Source organism: Dromiciops gliroides, chromosome 4 (assembly GCF_019393635.1).
Source record: "Dromiciops gliroides isolate mDroGli1 chromosome 4, mDroGli1.pri, whole genome shotgun sequence".
NCBI classification, from domain to species: domain Eukaryota; kingdom Metazoa; phylum Chordata; class Mammalia; order Microbiotheria; family Microbiotheriidae; genus Dromiciops; species Dromiciops gliroides.
Genome location: NC_057864.1, coordinates 153,653,616 through 153,667,915, shown reverse-complemented (window position 1 = coordinate 153,667,915; position 14,300 = coordinate 153,653,616). Strand labels below are relative to the sequence as shown.

General features: G+C 39.0%; 1 protein-coding gene across 8 annotated transcripts in view; it reads right to left on the bottom strand.

The window, feature by feature from the left end:
• Positions 1-14,300, bottom strand: part of DCAF8 (DDB1 and CUL4 associated factor 8) — a 49,356-nt gene that overhangs the window by 23,164 nt on the left and 11,892 nt on the right. For 5 of the 8 annotated variants that reach the window (XM_043962992.1, XM_043962990.1, XM_043962993.1 and 2 more), the window contains 4 exons: positions 11,382-11,461; positions 7,804-8,489; positions 6,792-6,932; positions 3,763-3,857 (listed from right to left, as the gene is read on the bottom strand). In XM_043962992.1, the coding sequence (XP_043818927.1) occupies positions 3,763-3,857; positions 6,792-6,932; positions 7,804-8,489; positions 11,382-11,430 (971 nt within the window). In that variant the 5' untranslated portion in view covers positions 11,431-11,461. The remainder of the gene's footprint in view (positions 1-3,762; positions 3,858-6,791; positions 6,933-7,803; positions 8,490-11,381; positions 11,462-14,300) is intronic. The other 3 variants (XM_043962997.1, XM_043962994.1, XM_043962996.1) reach the window with 1 other exon arrangement.

The following is a 14,300-nucleotide window of genomic DNA, read 5'->3' as shown; positions in this document are numbered from 1 at the left end:
GCTATGGTCACCTGCAGATGATGGCACCTCAAGTTTTATCCAACATAGATTCTTCTGCATTGCTGAAATATTCCTATTCTAAAAGTGTATAGGTTCAAAACTTAAGACTCCAAAAAAAAAAATGTCTAGATATAATGTTACCTAACAGATACAAGATTCTGAAGAGTTAAATTTCCATAATTTGTTCTAACTTAGGCAAAGACTTGAGGGGGCTGAGGAATTTCTATTTTTTGGTATTCAAATCCCAGAACTTACAGTTCTACAACCAGTCAAAAAGGTGATATTATTAACCTGCAGGAGAATGTCAAAGTTTAAAGGCAAAGCAAAAAAATCAAACAGCTGAGGAGGAGGATGCAGGGCTTTGGTTTTTGTTTTGAATCTTAAACTTTACTCATTTCTGGTGCCATGGAAACCAAAAGATACAACACAACCTTGACAACCAGTTTCTTTGCCAGGAAGCTATTTTAATATCCATACTCTGGGTGGTCAGAGCCACCTAGTCTGGGACTTTTCTAAGACAACTCAGAAAATTTTATTTTATTTCAAAGCCTGTTTCTGTTGAATTAGAAAGAGATACCACTGTAAAGAATGGTGGCCCTGACTAGAGTTTGGGACTCATAGGAGACATCCATTTGAGGTATATACTGCTGTTTTTTCTTAATGCCAGAGCTCCTTCTTTGTCAGTTCATATGGGATCAGGACACCTGGGTTGAATGAAATCCTTAAAAAGGTTGCCTGCTATCCCATGGTACTCACTTATGGCAAAATGAAGAATATGGATGGGGAGGTTAGAGTCTATGCTCTACTACTGAATGATCCAACTGACAAGGCACACTCTCTATGCCTCTTTTTTCACCTTTCAAGTAGAACAATTCCTTTTCTTGAAAGTCACTTTCCCTATCTGTAAAGTAGGGATGACGAAGCCTCTAATGAGTGTTGTGAAGCTCAAATGAAGAATACTTTTAAATACCTAAGTGCGTCTGCAACACTCTTTGTAAACGTAAAAGCATTATGTAATATATAAGTTAACATTATTACTACATGGGAGCAAGTAGAATGATCCATAAGCATGAGTAGAAATTAGTTCAACATGATTATTTTAAAATGACTAAGTCAAGAATATGGTCCAGCAGAGACCAAAACCAGTAAAGTACTTTTATGGGCAATCCATACCAAATTACATTCCCTTAGCTATAGGAATCCCTCCTCTCATGGATAACAACCTAGCCGCTTTTATCTCTTTATTAAAGAGTTCTTGATAATCTCACTGACTACCAGGGATTCAAGCATCTTCTATATACAAATAACCTCCTTGAACTTTTTCCCTTATGCCAAACCCATATAATACTGTCTTAAATCTAAATGGATATTATGTTACCAACCTAACTAAACAAGGTCAAAATAGAGCTGTTCATCTTCCTTCCATAACTCTTCCTCATATCCAACTTCCCCATAACAGTAGACAATACCCACTTCTTCAACCCATCAAACTAACAAGGAAGTTCAGAATAATCCTCTTTAGGATGAGCATCCCCTACCTATAAATATAGTATAGATGCGTTCAATTACCCCACAGAAGAGTGAAAGCATTTTAGAAATCAAAGCATAGTGTACAAGGAAAAAAACACAAACTCTTTCAGTTCTTATCCTTGCCAGGGGCAAGGGGCAAGTCACTTAACCTTAATTTATACTGAGTGAAGTTGGCCTCTGGACTGTTCTTCAAACAAGACACACCATCTCCTGACTGTGCATTTTTGCTTGTTTGTCCCCCTCATACCTGGAATTCTCTCTTTTTGTCATCTCCATCTCCTGGCTCTCCTAGCTTCCTTCAAGTGCCAGCTAAAATCCCACCCTCTGCAATCCCTCTCTTGATTATCTCTAATTTCTCTCTCTCTCTCTTTTTTTTTAAATACATGAGTAGTCATGGAAAACATCTCCACATTAGCTAGGTTGTGAGAAAAAAGAGGATAAAAACAAAACTTCAGATTAAGGAACTGTCAAAAAAATTATGCTTCAATCTGTTTATGCTTCAATCAGTTCTTTCTCTGTAGATGGACTGCAGTTTTCATAAGTCCTTCAGAGTCATACTGAATTCCTTTTTTCTAGCTGCTTGTAATATTTTGTCCCTGACCTGGGAGCTCTGGAATTTGGCTATAATATTCCTGGAGGTTTTCCTTTTGGGTCTAATTTCTCTTATATATATATATCTTGTTTGTACATAGTTGTTTGCATATCATCTCCCTGGCTAGATTTTTAAGTTCCTTCAAGGGATCTGTTTTTTATTCCTCTCTTTATCTTTGTTGCTTAGCAAAGTGCCTAGAAAATAGCAAGTACTTAATAAATGCTTGTTGACTCATTTTCTATGTAGAATGAATCTAACCCTAAAAATTTCTCTAAATTCCAAGTTCCACTACATCATTACACTTCACACCTCATATCCAGCCTACTGCTAAATCTTGCTCTTCTTTTATATTTCCTATAATTAGTCACCCTTTAATCTCTATCCCTTCGGTCATTGGATTTAATGTGTGTCCTGGATGATCTCTTAACTAGGTTTTCTGCCTTAAGCACTTCATTCTATATTATTCAATACTGCCAAAACCATTTTTCTCCATTTTCTCTAAAGATTTCTCTGACAGTCTCTCCCATTTCTTGTGGCCCGCTGTCCTATGACTCAAAATCAAGATCCTTAACCAATCTTAAAGCTTTCCATCAGGGCCTGATGAAATTCACACTATTTTCTATATTCTCACCCCTTTTTTTCTCCTGTGGCAAACTTGTTAATGCCCCTTCATCTGGTCAATTCATCCTGAATCCTCTATCTAGCTATACCAAATCTCTAAAATGAACTCTCCCTCCTCCCCTCATTAAAGAGCCCAATACATTTGCTTCCCTTTTATAACTTAAGCAGCTCTTGAAATCCCCACCTGATTCAATTCTAAGACTGAAAGGTAAATGAATACTCCCCACAACACTGTTACCTAAATTCTAGAAAGAGCACGGTTACCTAAACTTATCTTCTGACCTCATTTTTTAATATACAGTGTACATACCATAGAATTCCTTGATAATGTTCTTAGTTGAAACAAAGCTAATACTCCTTTTAAAAAATAAACATATCAGTCTTTTACTGAAGGCAATCACATTAGGATGAGAGTTTATTCAAATCCAAATTTACATGTAAAAATGAGCTGTGCCATTTTATATTATTTTACCATAATAGATTTCTTTCAAGTTTATGTACCATTTATTTATCCTTTTTTTTACATTTCTGTAAACTCCCAGAGGGCAGGGCTTACCCAACAAAGCAGGTCACATACTTCTATAGATAAAGTGGGTGGCACCCAAGAGCACCAAGGAACTGAAATCCATAGATAAGGTAATCTCAGGAGGAGCCACTTCCTCCATCTCCCTTTCTATAAACAAAGTAGACTAAAAGATGTTTCAAAACTCCTTGTCTCTCGCTAAGAAGAAAAAACAACAAAACAGGTAGGGGATTAAGGAAAACATAATAAAAAAGAAAAATTCAAAAGGAGAAACTACAGATAAAGATAGAAACAAAACAGGCAGAGATTAAGAACAACATAATTTTAAAAAATCAATGGAGAAACTACAGATATAAATAACCCACAGACTGTATAATCAGCAGAGAAGAATCCCACCTATTGTTGACATCTAGTACTGAATGCAAATTGAAGCTGAACAGAGAACTCTTGACAATACCACTGTTCTCAGGCAATGAGAATGGCCAGGGATACTTACGATGCTGGTCGATCTTGTCGGAGGTCAATGGTGAAGACGACCGCATCTTCACCAGCAGATAGGAAAGTACAAGGGGAGTCTGGCTCCAGGGCCAACTATGAAGGGAAAAAGAAAAGTGATGTGCATATAAAGATCATAGTCAGAGGTTTATTTAGTCCATTCCTCTATCTCTAGGCAGGAATGAACAGCCCAAAATGTCACAAAACAAGAAATGTCTACTTGCTAAAGAGATAATTTAAGCCTGTTCTTCCTTCCCTTGTGTCAAATGGGGATTTTGTTTTGTTTTTTAAATACAAAGACAGGTGGCTTACCTGACCTAGAGGAATATAGGAAGATAAATGGTGAGAAAATTAAGGAAATCAACACTGGCCACCATGACCCTTTCTCAAATGAACTCAATTCAAAAATTCAAAAGTAGTGAGGGTAGTGGTTCAGAGAGAAAAGAAAGGCTGAGATATATTCTCATCTTACAAAGCCTAGGCAGTCAGGAATAAGGATTGAGAGTAGACATTTCTCCTATTTCCTAATCTATCATAGCCAGATATTACAGGAGTAACCCCTAAAGAGATCTCTGGGTCTCCAGCCATCTAGTTAGAATTTTGGTTAAAAAGATGGGAAAGTTCCTAATTTCAATGGCTGAGATCATTGGGCTTGCCCTAAACCACACGGTGGTTGTAGCCATTAACATAATCTTGCCATGACAGCCTGGCCTACATTCCCTGCTCTAAATATGGCTCCTGAAAACAGTGCTATTTGTAAGCTGTGAACAGAAGTGGAATTCTCACATGTGATAAGTCAGCTACTTACACCACAGTGCTATTAAGATGTTCTGAAGAACTGGGAGACCCTAAAGATACAGTTCAGCATGGGGGCCAAGCATAATCATTTGTATGATGCACAGACACAATGCTCTGCTCTCAAAGATCTTTTCTTTTCATGAAAATAATAGATGTTCCCTCATTCTCTCCTCTTACACCTTATAAAACTTAGAGCTGATGGAGAATAAACAGGTAGTCAGTTTTGTTTTATAAGTCAAAGAGTGTGTGACCCTGGGCAAGACACTTAACCTTCACTGCCCCACCAAAAAAAAAAAAAGCAGAGATGGGAAAGAAACTTAACTGAGTTACTAAAAGTCAAGGGAGGGTCACAGAATTTCAGTGTTGGAAGGGACCTTTTGGTAGTCACATAGTCCTAATCAGATCTGAACAGAAAATCTCTGAATATCATACCTGAAAAGTGATATTCCAGTCTTAGTTGGGAGACTTATAGCAAGGTGCAACCTGCTTACTTCCCATGGAAGCGCATCCATTTTGGGACAGTTCTGTTAGTAAGGCTTCTCAAAGTTAAACTTTCCCATTTCTTTCAACCAATCCACATGTGTTCCTTTATTATTTTTGGATGCCTTCCTCTGTACACTCAGGCAGAGGTCACTGTAATCTTATGTATTTTATTTTATGCATTTAAAAACATTATTCTGAGAAAGGATCCATAGACTTCACTAATTGCCAAAGGTGTCCATGACACCAAAACAGCTAAGAACCTAACTGGTGTCTGATCTGGGGAGAATAGAAAGGACTCTGACCTCCTTAATCCCTAGAAGCTATGCCTCTCTTAATGTAACCTGAGAATGCTGTATATTTTTTTGGTTTGCCACATCATGCTGTTTACTCATATTGAGCTTTAAGTCTACCAATAGGTTGTCTTTTTCAGATAAACTTATCAAGCCATTACCCCCCATTCTTATTCTTGTGAAGTTAATTTTTTTTAACTTAAAAGAATAAGATTGTAATTTACCATACTACTATTTAATCTTATTTGAATAAGCCCAATATTCTAGTCCTCCAAAATCTTTTAAGTCTTATGTTAGCTATCTCTCCCAGCTTTGTGTCCTGGAAAATATGCCATCTATGCCGTTAGTCAAGTCTTTGAAAATAATATTATACAGCATAAAGCCCAGGTCTCCTGTGGCACTGTACTGCTGACACAGAACATTAATGACTTCCCTTGGGTATCAAACATTCAACCCATCCTGAATAAACCTAATTGTACTATCATCTAACCTACTCTCTCTATCTTTTCTAAAACACATGCACAAGACTTTGTTAAATGTTTTACGCAAATCTAGACAAATTATATTTATAGTATTGCCCTGATATACCAGGCTAGCAACCTTGTGTAAAAAAAGGAAACGAGACACTGTTTTTGATTGATGAAGCCATGCTGGCTCTGTTATCATCTTTTTTTTTCCCCTAGAAGCTCACTAACTATCCCTTTATATTATTAAAGTATAATAACACATATTAGAATTCTTCCAGGAATCAAAGTCAAGTTCACTAGGATATAATTTAAACATGTTATTCTCTTCCATTTTTGAAAATTTGTCTGTTTCCATTCCTTTCTTTAATCTTCCTTTTTTCCCCAATATAGTTTTTAACCTCTTTTTGTTGTCCTTTCTTTTCTTCACCAGGAAAGCATTTAGCCTTTTGAGTGTTAACCTTTTTGACCTTATTCTCACATGATCACACCATGCTTCTGAATTCATCTTTCAATCTTTAATCTGTCCTTGTTTCCATCCTCCACAAATGGCTTCCAAAAATATAAATTGGCTGGTAAATTATTTTTGCGTCCATAGCAGTATTTTTAAACAAATACTCATTTTTCTCCTCCTAAGAATTGTTTCCCTTTGTGTCTCTAGAATTTTATTCTTGAGAGCTTCCCATCCCTCCCGGACTGACTGTAGAATTTTAGTTCATGGAATCCTGCCTTTCTTTCCTCTGAACTCTTTGAAATTTGCTCACCAAAAATCTAAAATGCATGTCAAAATATTCCTCGTTTTCTCCTCCTACCAAAAATTCAAATAGGGAAGGTCAGTTCCCCCAAAAAGTTTCCATCATTTTCACTCCAGCAACTTGTTCTTCCTTGTTGGGAAGGATCAACTTTAAAATAGAATATGTCATTATTTCCTCCAACTTCTGAAGAATGATGTTATCATTAAAGCAAGTAAAGACTGTGGATGGCTAGAAGGTTACCTTATGGGAGGCTCCCTTGTGCTGGGCAACACGCTTGGTGTTCTTGCAGCACTGTGTGGCGGACAGCTCTGCTACCCGCACCTGCCCATCACGGGCACACATGGCAAGAGTTGAGTCACCACTGTTGGGAAGGAACTTGGCCTGGATCACGTAGGATAGGAAAAGGGACAAAAAGGAAATCAAGACTTATTAGGTTAGGGCAAGTCATGACAATGGCCCTAGCAGGCTCCCTTTTTATCCAGCAGGTGAATGAAGTGCATCTACCTAGAGATTAAGAACTAAGCTTTCCTTCTCATACTGCTGACTACTGCAAAATTACTTCTTTTTACAGTTTAGAAGGATAAAGGCAAGGGAAGATTGGAAGAGGGGGGCTTCCCCTGAAGATAAGTGAGTAAGTTACCTGTTCCAGGGTGCTGGATTATTATATAATGAGAAAAATGCTTAAGTAAACTGAGGAATAGGTTTGGGGTAGGAATAAAGAAGAAAATAGGGTGTGAGAGAGTTAAGAAATACAGCAGGGAAAGAGGGAAAACCTAAATCCTTTTCTTGACTCTAGAAATAAATCAAATAAGTTTCCAAGAAGAAAATACTTGGTAGGAGAGTAGTTAGGCAAGAAAGATAATGCCTGGGGATGGTTATACCACTCACGTATTTTGGGGATGGTGGGTAAATTATCCTAGGGATCTATGTATGCCTAATATGTTCATTACGAATTCCAAGAAATCTGTATATGAGGTCTCCCATTCTTACCAGATACAGGGCAAAGGGAGGGGAGTTTCCTCATAAAGTCACTCTGTAGCTGGAACACAGGAATTCCAAAATTTTTGCTATATTAGAACCATCTTCATCTTACCAAAGAGTCAGATGCAGGACCTAGGAAGTCCTAATTTTAAACCCCACTACAGACAGAAAGATTGTAAGTGAAAACTCTGGCTTTAATTTCCAAATGACCTGGACAATTACATACTATTTCCTTCTCTAATGCTGGTATCTTAATGTTCCCCTGACTCACCTGGAAGACATTGCTTTTGTGGCCACTCTCAAAGTCCAATACAGGTCGCCTCCGAACCCAATCCCACACCACAACCTTGAGGTCATCACTGCCACTGGCCAACCAAGTACCACGCTGGTTAAAGTGCAGGGTGTTGACACAGCCAGTGTGGCCCTCTAGCCCATGTTGCAGGCGGAAGCGTTGCACAAAGACTCGTGCTCCACAAGCTTCATACACAAAACGAGCACTTGAGCCCAGCTCCCTCTCTCTTAGGGCTGGGAGGGCCTGCCAGCGAGGCCGGGGCAGAGCTGATGTCTCTGAGGCCACCCAGTCCTCAAGGGCCCGCTCATCATCTGACGAGTCCTGTTCTCGGTTGGCCCGTTTGCGCTGAACCCGGCGTCGGGGCTGCTCTTCTTCCTCCTCCTCCTCCTCTTCTTCCTCCTCTTCCTCCTCCTCTGAGCGGTCATGGACCCGGTTTTCATCATTAATGGAGTAGTGGCCAGTATCCTCCATGCTATCAGAGTCCTTGTCTTCACCTGAGCTCTCTGTGTCTGTGCCTCGGCTTTCTGTGCTGGTGCGATTGGGGCCACCCCCATCATCCCCAGTTAGGCTCAGGCTTAGGTCTGAAGCCTCAACCTCAATGCCTGAGGATGTTTCTCTTCCCTCTTCTGTCCCAGACATTTCCTCTGGACTGCTGGACAAGCTTCCTATGTGGGAGAGGGAGGAGTAGAAAAGATATCATGTAAGGAGTCAACAGGGGTCACAGCTGCAGTTCAGGAAATCCTAACAATGGACTCAGGAACCTAGTTTGGCACTCTCATCCCATGAGCTTAAGAACAGCAATTTCTTAACTATCTTTACATGTAATGGAAAAAATAAAATACCTTATATGTAAAAAAAAACAAAAAACAAACAAACAAACTAGAAAGTGATGAATCAAATAGGATTTTTAAAAATCACATAATTTGGAATTGACATGTAGAAGCTTGAATATAAAAAGAATAGACATTCTTTTCAAGCACACATGAAACCTGCATCAAAACTAATTACATAAAAAAAAAAAAGAAAGACTTCAACCCTGTGAGGTTGGTGTGAATTTCATCATGACCACTTGGACTGAGAGGTTGAGTGGAAGGCTTAAGAGAGAATAAGTGACAGAAGTCACACCTGAGCTCAGATATGCCAATTCTGAACCCAATACTCTCCCTTATGCCACAAAGCTGAGCCCACACCATAAGCACTCTGACACAGAAGGGTGCATCAATGGCTCACCAAGAATCCCAGGGAATACTTGGCACATCTCCTCAGGGCTCTACTGCATGGGTATTGATTAGCTCTACCTGGCACATCACTAATGAAGGAAGACAATAACATCTTTATACAGTCTTACGAATGATAAAACAGCTCTTTGGCAAGAGTTGATTTAGCCATTCCTCTGAGGCAAGGGAAAAAAAGAGCTCAATTGAAGTCTCCTGACTGCTGAATTAGGGAGCTGAGCTAGTTCTTAATTAAGGAAATCACCACCACCTTCTATTTCCTATATTTCCCCCTCTCCTGTTAAGATATTTCTTGTCCACTTCCACCATCACCTCTATTTACCACTGAAAGAAAACCCAGTGAGTGATCTGACTTACATAGGCATAAAATAGCAATAAAGATGAGTGAGGAAAAGTATGTGTTCTCTCATTTTGTTAGTACTTGTATTTCTCTTAGTTCACTACACTGAGACTGCCATTTGGGGAATGATGAAATAACTGGGTCATAGTAGTAGATCAAATTTCTTGGAAATAGATATTGCATGATTCCATCTTATTCCAATCAGTACTTGGATAGTATACGAAATACCAATATACCTACAGCTCCTAACCTAAGGCCCAGATGGGAAGAAAACAGAAAGGAAGACAGTTGAGGACAGCAATGATCTTAAGTTCACCCCTGAAGGCAGGAAAAGAGCTTGACATACAGGTTCATAGCCTACTTTCACTTTGTTCTGGGTCTTGCCCCAAGAATTACATAACCATAACCAGGTCTTCAGTGGGGCTAACCGCCATTTATTTTCCTTGCTCAATGAATAACTGCCCATGTCTTTGATTTTTTTTTTTTAAGTGAGGCAACTGGGGTTAAGTAACTTGCCCAGGGTCACACAGCTAGTAAGTGTTAAGTGTCTGAGGCTGGATTTGAACTCAGGTCCTAGAAGTGGACAAGAAAAAATAAAATAAAAAACAACAACAAAAAGAATTAAAACAAACAAATAAATAAATAAATGAAGTTTAAAAATAAAATAAAAAATGGACACTATCCTAATAGGTTTACAAACATAGAAGGCCACATAAAATAGTAAAACCTTTTGTACCCCATCACTGTAATGATTAATAAAAATTGAGACACAAATGTGAAATCCACTGGAGCACCAGCATCTCCTAGTTGAGGCTCTTAATAATCTAACAATTCAACATTAATCCATTGCCATAATGTACTATAGCTTCAAATTTCTCTGCAACCTCATCTCTCTCTCTTTTTTTTTTTTTTGGGGGTGGTGGTGGTGAGGCAATTGGGGTTAAGTGACTTGCCCAGGGTCACACAGCTAGTAAGTGTCAAGTGTGTGAGGCTGGATTTGAACTCAGGTCCTCCTGAATCCAGGGCCGGTGCTCTATCCACTGTGCCACCTAGCTGCCCCTGCATCCTCAAGTCTCATAATACTCAAGTCTAGTCAGAAAATCTCACCAACCTTCCTGTACAGAAATTAAATGGAAGCAGAAAAATGACTCAAAGGAACAAGAAGTAGAACCAAAGTCAGCCCCAGCCACCCCTCTTTAGCTTATACTTCATTCCCTTTATACAAAGCAAATGAACTGGAATTTGGCCAGTATACTTGGACTGCAAGGTATGAAACAGGCTGGAGTATCTGTTTCCTCCATTTGAAGATGCTTTCTATAGACAAGTCCACTGGGCCTGCCCAGGCAGCTTCTACAGACTTGTTAGCAAGAGTCTATTCTGATCACCTGCAGGGTATGGACTTAAGCAATGCTACAGACATTAGAAATCAATAGTGTTCTGTTTTAAGCTTTGCCTGGTGCCCAGTGCTTTACACACTGGTGACTCTGACCTTGAAAAAAGAAATCTTGTTTCCATTGCCTAGGTTTGTAACTTCATCTCCATTTAATCTCACTGGTGGTTAGTGCTCTGGGATAAAAAAGAATTCCCCAGTGTCACTAGTAATCCCCAACCTCCCAACAAAGATCCCTAGTTCCCACCACTTTAGGGATGTTCTATCACTCTAACCTCATCATCTAAGTTTACCTATTCCCATATTCTCCTATTTCAGGAGTCCAGAAATAAGTCCTCTAGCCTCTTGGAGGAGTTTTTATGTTCTCAACACTTTCTAAGATACTTAGAGAAAAGTTGAAGAGTAAAGTTCTTGAAAGATGTTTCTTGTATTCAAAACAATTTGAGGTCAGCTCACTTTAAGGAAAAATGATCCTCACTCTGCTACTCAAGGGAAGTAAGACACTTCTAAGGTGAATTTAAATTCTTCCAATAACTGTCCACAAAAGCCCCAGTGATAGCAAAGAAAGCTTTCCTTCCTCCTTGGACCTTACCATTCGCAAGGTCTGTTTTGCCATCTGTGCTGCTCCCTTTACCTGACATCTTGAGTTGTATTTGTTGTAGCCAGCCTGAACTTAAGAGAAGAAAACACAACAATTAGGAAACGATCAACCCTAGGGGGGAACAGAAGAGAATCAAGGAGATACAACAATCTTTGTCATATTTTGAAAAATATTTTTTCAGTGGATTAACAAGGCTTCTCAGACAAAATATACAGTCTAGGCTTTTTTGTTCTAAACTCAAAAAGTGACGAGATCTTTGGTGGAGCTAACCACCATTTCTTTGCCTTGCTCACTGAGTCTTTGAAATGAGGGAAAAAAACTGAAATAGAATCTGGAATAGTGGACAAATAGCAAATGACAGGTAGTACTAACAGAGAGCACTAAATTAATGAAAAATGCTAGCTTCTGCATTTACCTCTAGACTCTAAGAAGCATTTGTTATAAATACTAGTCAAATATAACCATAAAACTTGGTAAAATACTCATGTTCACATCTTATAGAAATCAAGTTAGATTGAGAAACTCATTTTATGCATGAAGTAATTCTGGCTCTTCAAGGCAGAAACCTGGGTCATTATAAAGGGGTAGTTCCTAGCCCATTAGAAGCATTAAGCTTTTAGTTGATAAATGATGGAGACTAGGTAAAAGGAAGATCAGAGCTGGAATTAGTACCTCGGAGCTCCTGACTTCTAGATCAGAGTCTGAAAGGGCAACCATGTATCTGGAGGTCTAATTAAAGTAATGATACAAAAAATAAAGAAAGAAAAAGTATGGTTTTGAATAACAATGGCCAATATTTCTATAAATTCTCTCCTCTAATTCCTTTGCCTTAGACCATTTTGTATGACAATTACTATAATTTTTATCAAAATAACAATCCCCAATCTTGGTCTGCCAAAGATACCTGTTTGGTTTTTTTCTTATACCACTGCAACTCTAGGCACGATTGTCTTGTTCTCTGAACCTCACTCCCACCTCCCCAAAAGATCCATAAAAAGCAGAGAATACTACATGTTCAGATCAGAATTGTAAAAAAGCCCTTTCAGTGCCTTGGACAAAAGGCACTGGAGAAAAACAAAGTGTGATTATGACCCTGGTCCCTGTCCCCAGGCACAGTGGCCTGTGATCTTTCAACAGCCCTTTCATTCCCATCACAATCATCCTAGAATTAGCCTCATCTTAACCATTACCCCCTAACCCCATTCTACTAAGTAGCTTCCCAAAGTGTCTACCAAGAGACAGTTGTCCAAAGATTACTTTTAGCTGAGGAGAGAAAAAATATGCAGTGACAAGACTGATGTTGAGTCTGAAGGAAGGATACCTGAAGTCTACTGAAGCAATGCCAAAAGAAAGCAAATTTCTAGAGGCACAGAAGGAAAAATGTCTCACACAGAGAACAGGAGGTCGTTTTCCAATTCGGTCTGGTTTCTTCCCCTTCCTTCCATGCCTGTATTTCTGTACACTGTCCTTAACAATGCATGTGCTCTTTTCCCCACTCCCAAGTCCTGTTTGATATTGTACAGCATCTTTCCCCTATACCCAAGGTTTTACTGCTTTCATGAGATAAAATAGTCCAAAAAAGCAGGGAGAGAATGACTACCCCATTTTGGAAAAGGCAAAACTGAGCTATGAAACAGAAAGATGTTTGCCTAAGCTGACGAGGTGAACTGAAAGTAAAGCTGACAATTAAACTTAAATTCTATAATCCTTACCAGTTTCCTTGTCTAAAATCAAATAAACTTGGAGTCAGAAGTGACCCAAAAAGTCACCTCAGTCATACTTAAGCAGAATCTCTTCTTCAGCCAAAATTGTGCCTATGCTCCTGTATCTCTATATCATACTGATCCACTACAGTCTCTGAAAAGAAATAAATGAAGCCCTAAGGTCAGATCCCACCTAGCACTTCTAAGAGGACTGAACTTCAGATCCTTCTTGCTCACAGAGAAAATTTATGCAGATTCAGAATTGGCAGATCAACTAAAAATGTTGATAATGTACATGTGTGTATATACATACATACATATCCCTTATGACTACCTGCCAATTCCAGTGGCTTTTTCCAAGTCTGTCCCCTTGACCCCTTGCAGCACTTAATACTATTTATGATCATCCCCCCTAAATACTCTTTGACTCTCTTCTTCTCAGGACATCACACTTTTCCAGTACTCTAGTTAACTCCCTACTCTTTCTCCACTATTAGTTCCTCATCCTCTTCCTAATCCCTTAATGTGGGCATTCCCCAAAATTCTTAATCTTCTCTTTTCTGTATTCTGATCCTGGGAAATCTCATTAATTCCCAATACTTTAACTATATCCTCTATACAAAGGACTACTAATGTCTAATCCTGACCTGTATCTCCACCTCCAGGACATTTCAACCCCTCTACAAGCATTCTACAAGCACCAACTAGTACCAGGCTCTTAAGACACTAGAGATACAAAGATGAAAACAAGACAGTCTCTACCTTCAAGTATATATTCTATCAGTGGAGACAAGAATAGGGACTAGATCAGTGATTTTAATGGTATTGGGAGCTCCCAACAAAGTTCATCTACCAAAGCAGGTTGTCCAGTTTATAGTCTTAAGAGAGAGTTGCCCAGGACACTGAGAGATTCTGGGATTTGTTCAGAGTCACACAGCCAGGATAGGTCAGAGGTAGAATTTGAACTAGGTTTTGAGGCTAGCCTGTTCTCTATATTACATTATCCTGTTTGACATCTATAAGTATATACAGAATATATACAAAATAAATATGACAGTTTGAGGAGGTAGGGCACTAGCTGCTGGAGGAAATCAGGAAAAGTTTTATGCAGGAAGTGGCACCTGACTGAGTCTTAAAAGAAATAAAGGATTCTTAGAGGTAGGAATACATTTCAGGCACAAAGATAGGAGATAGAGTGCCATAAGTA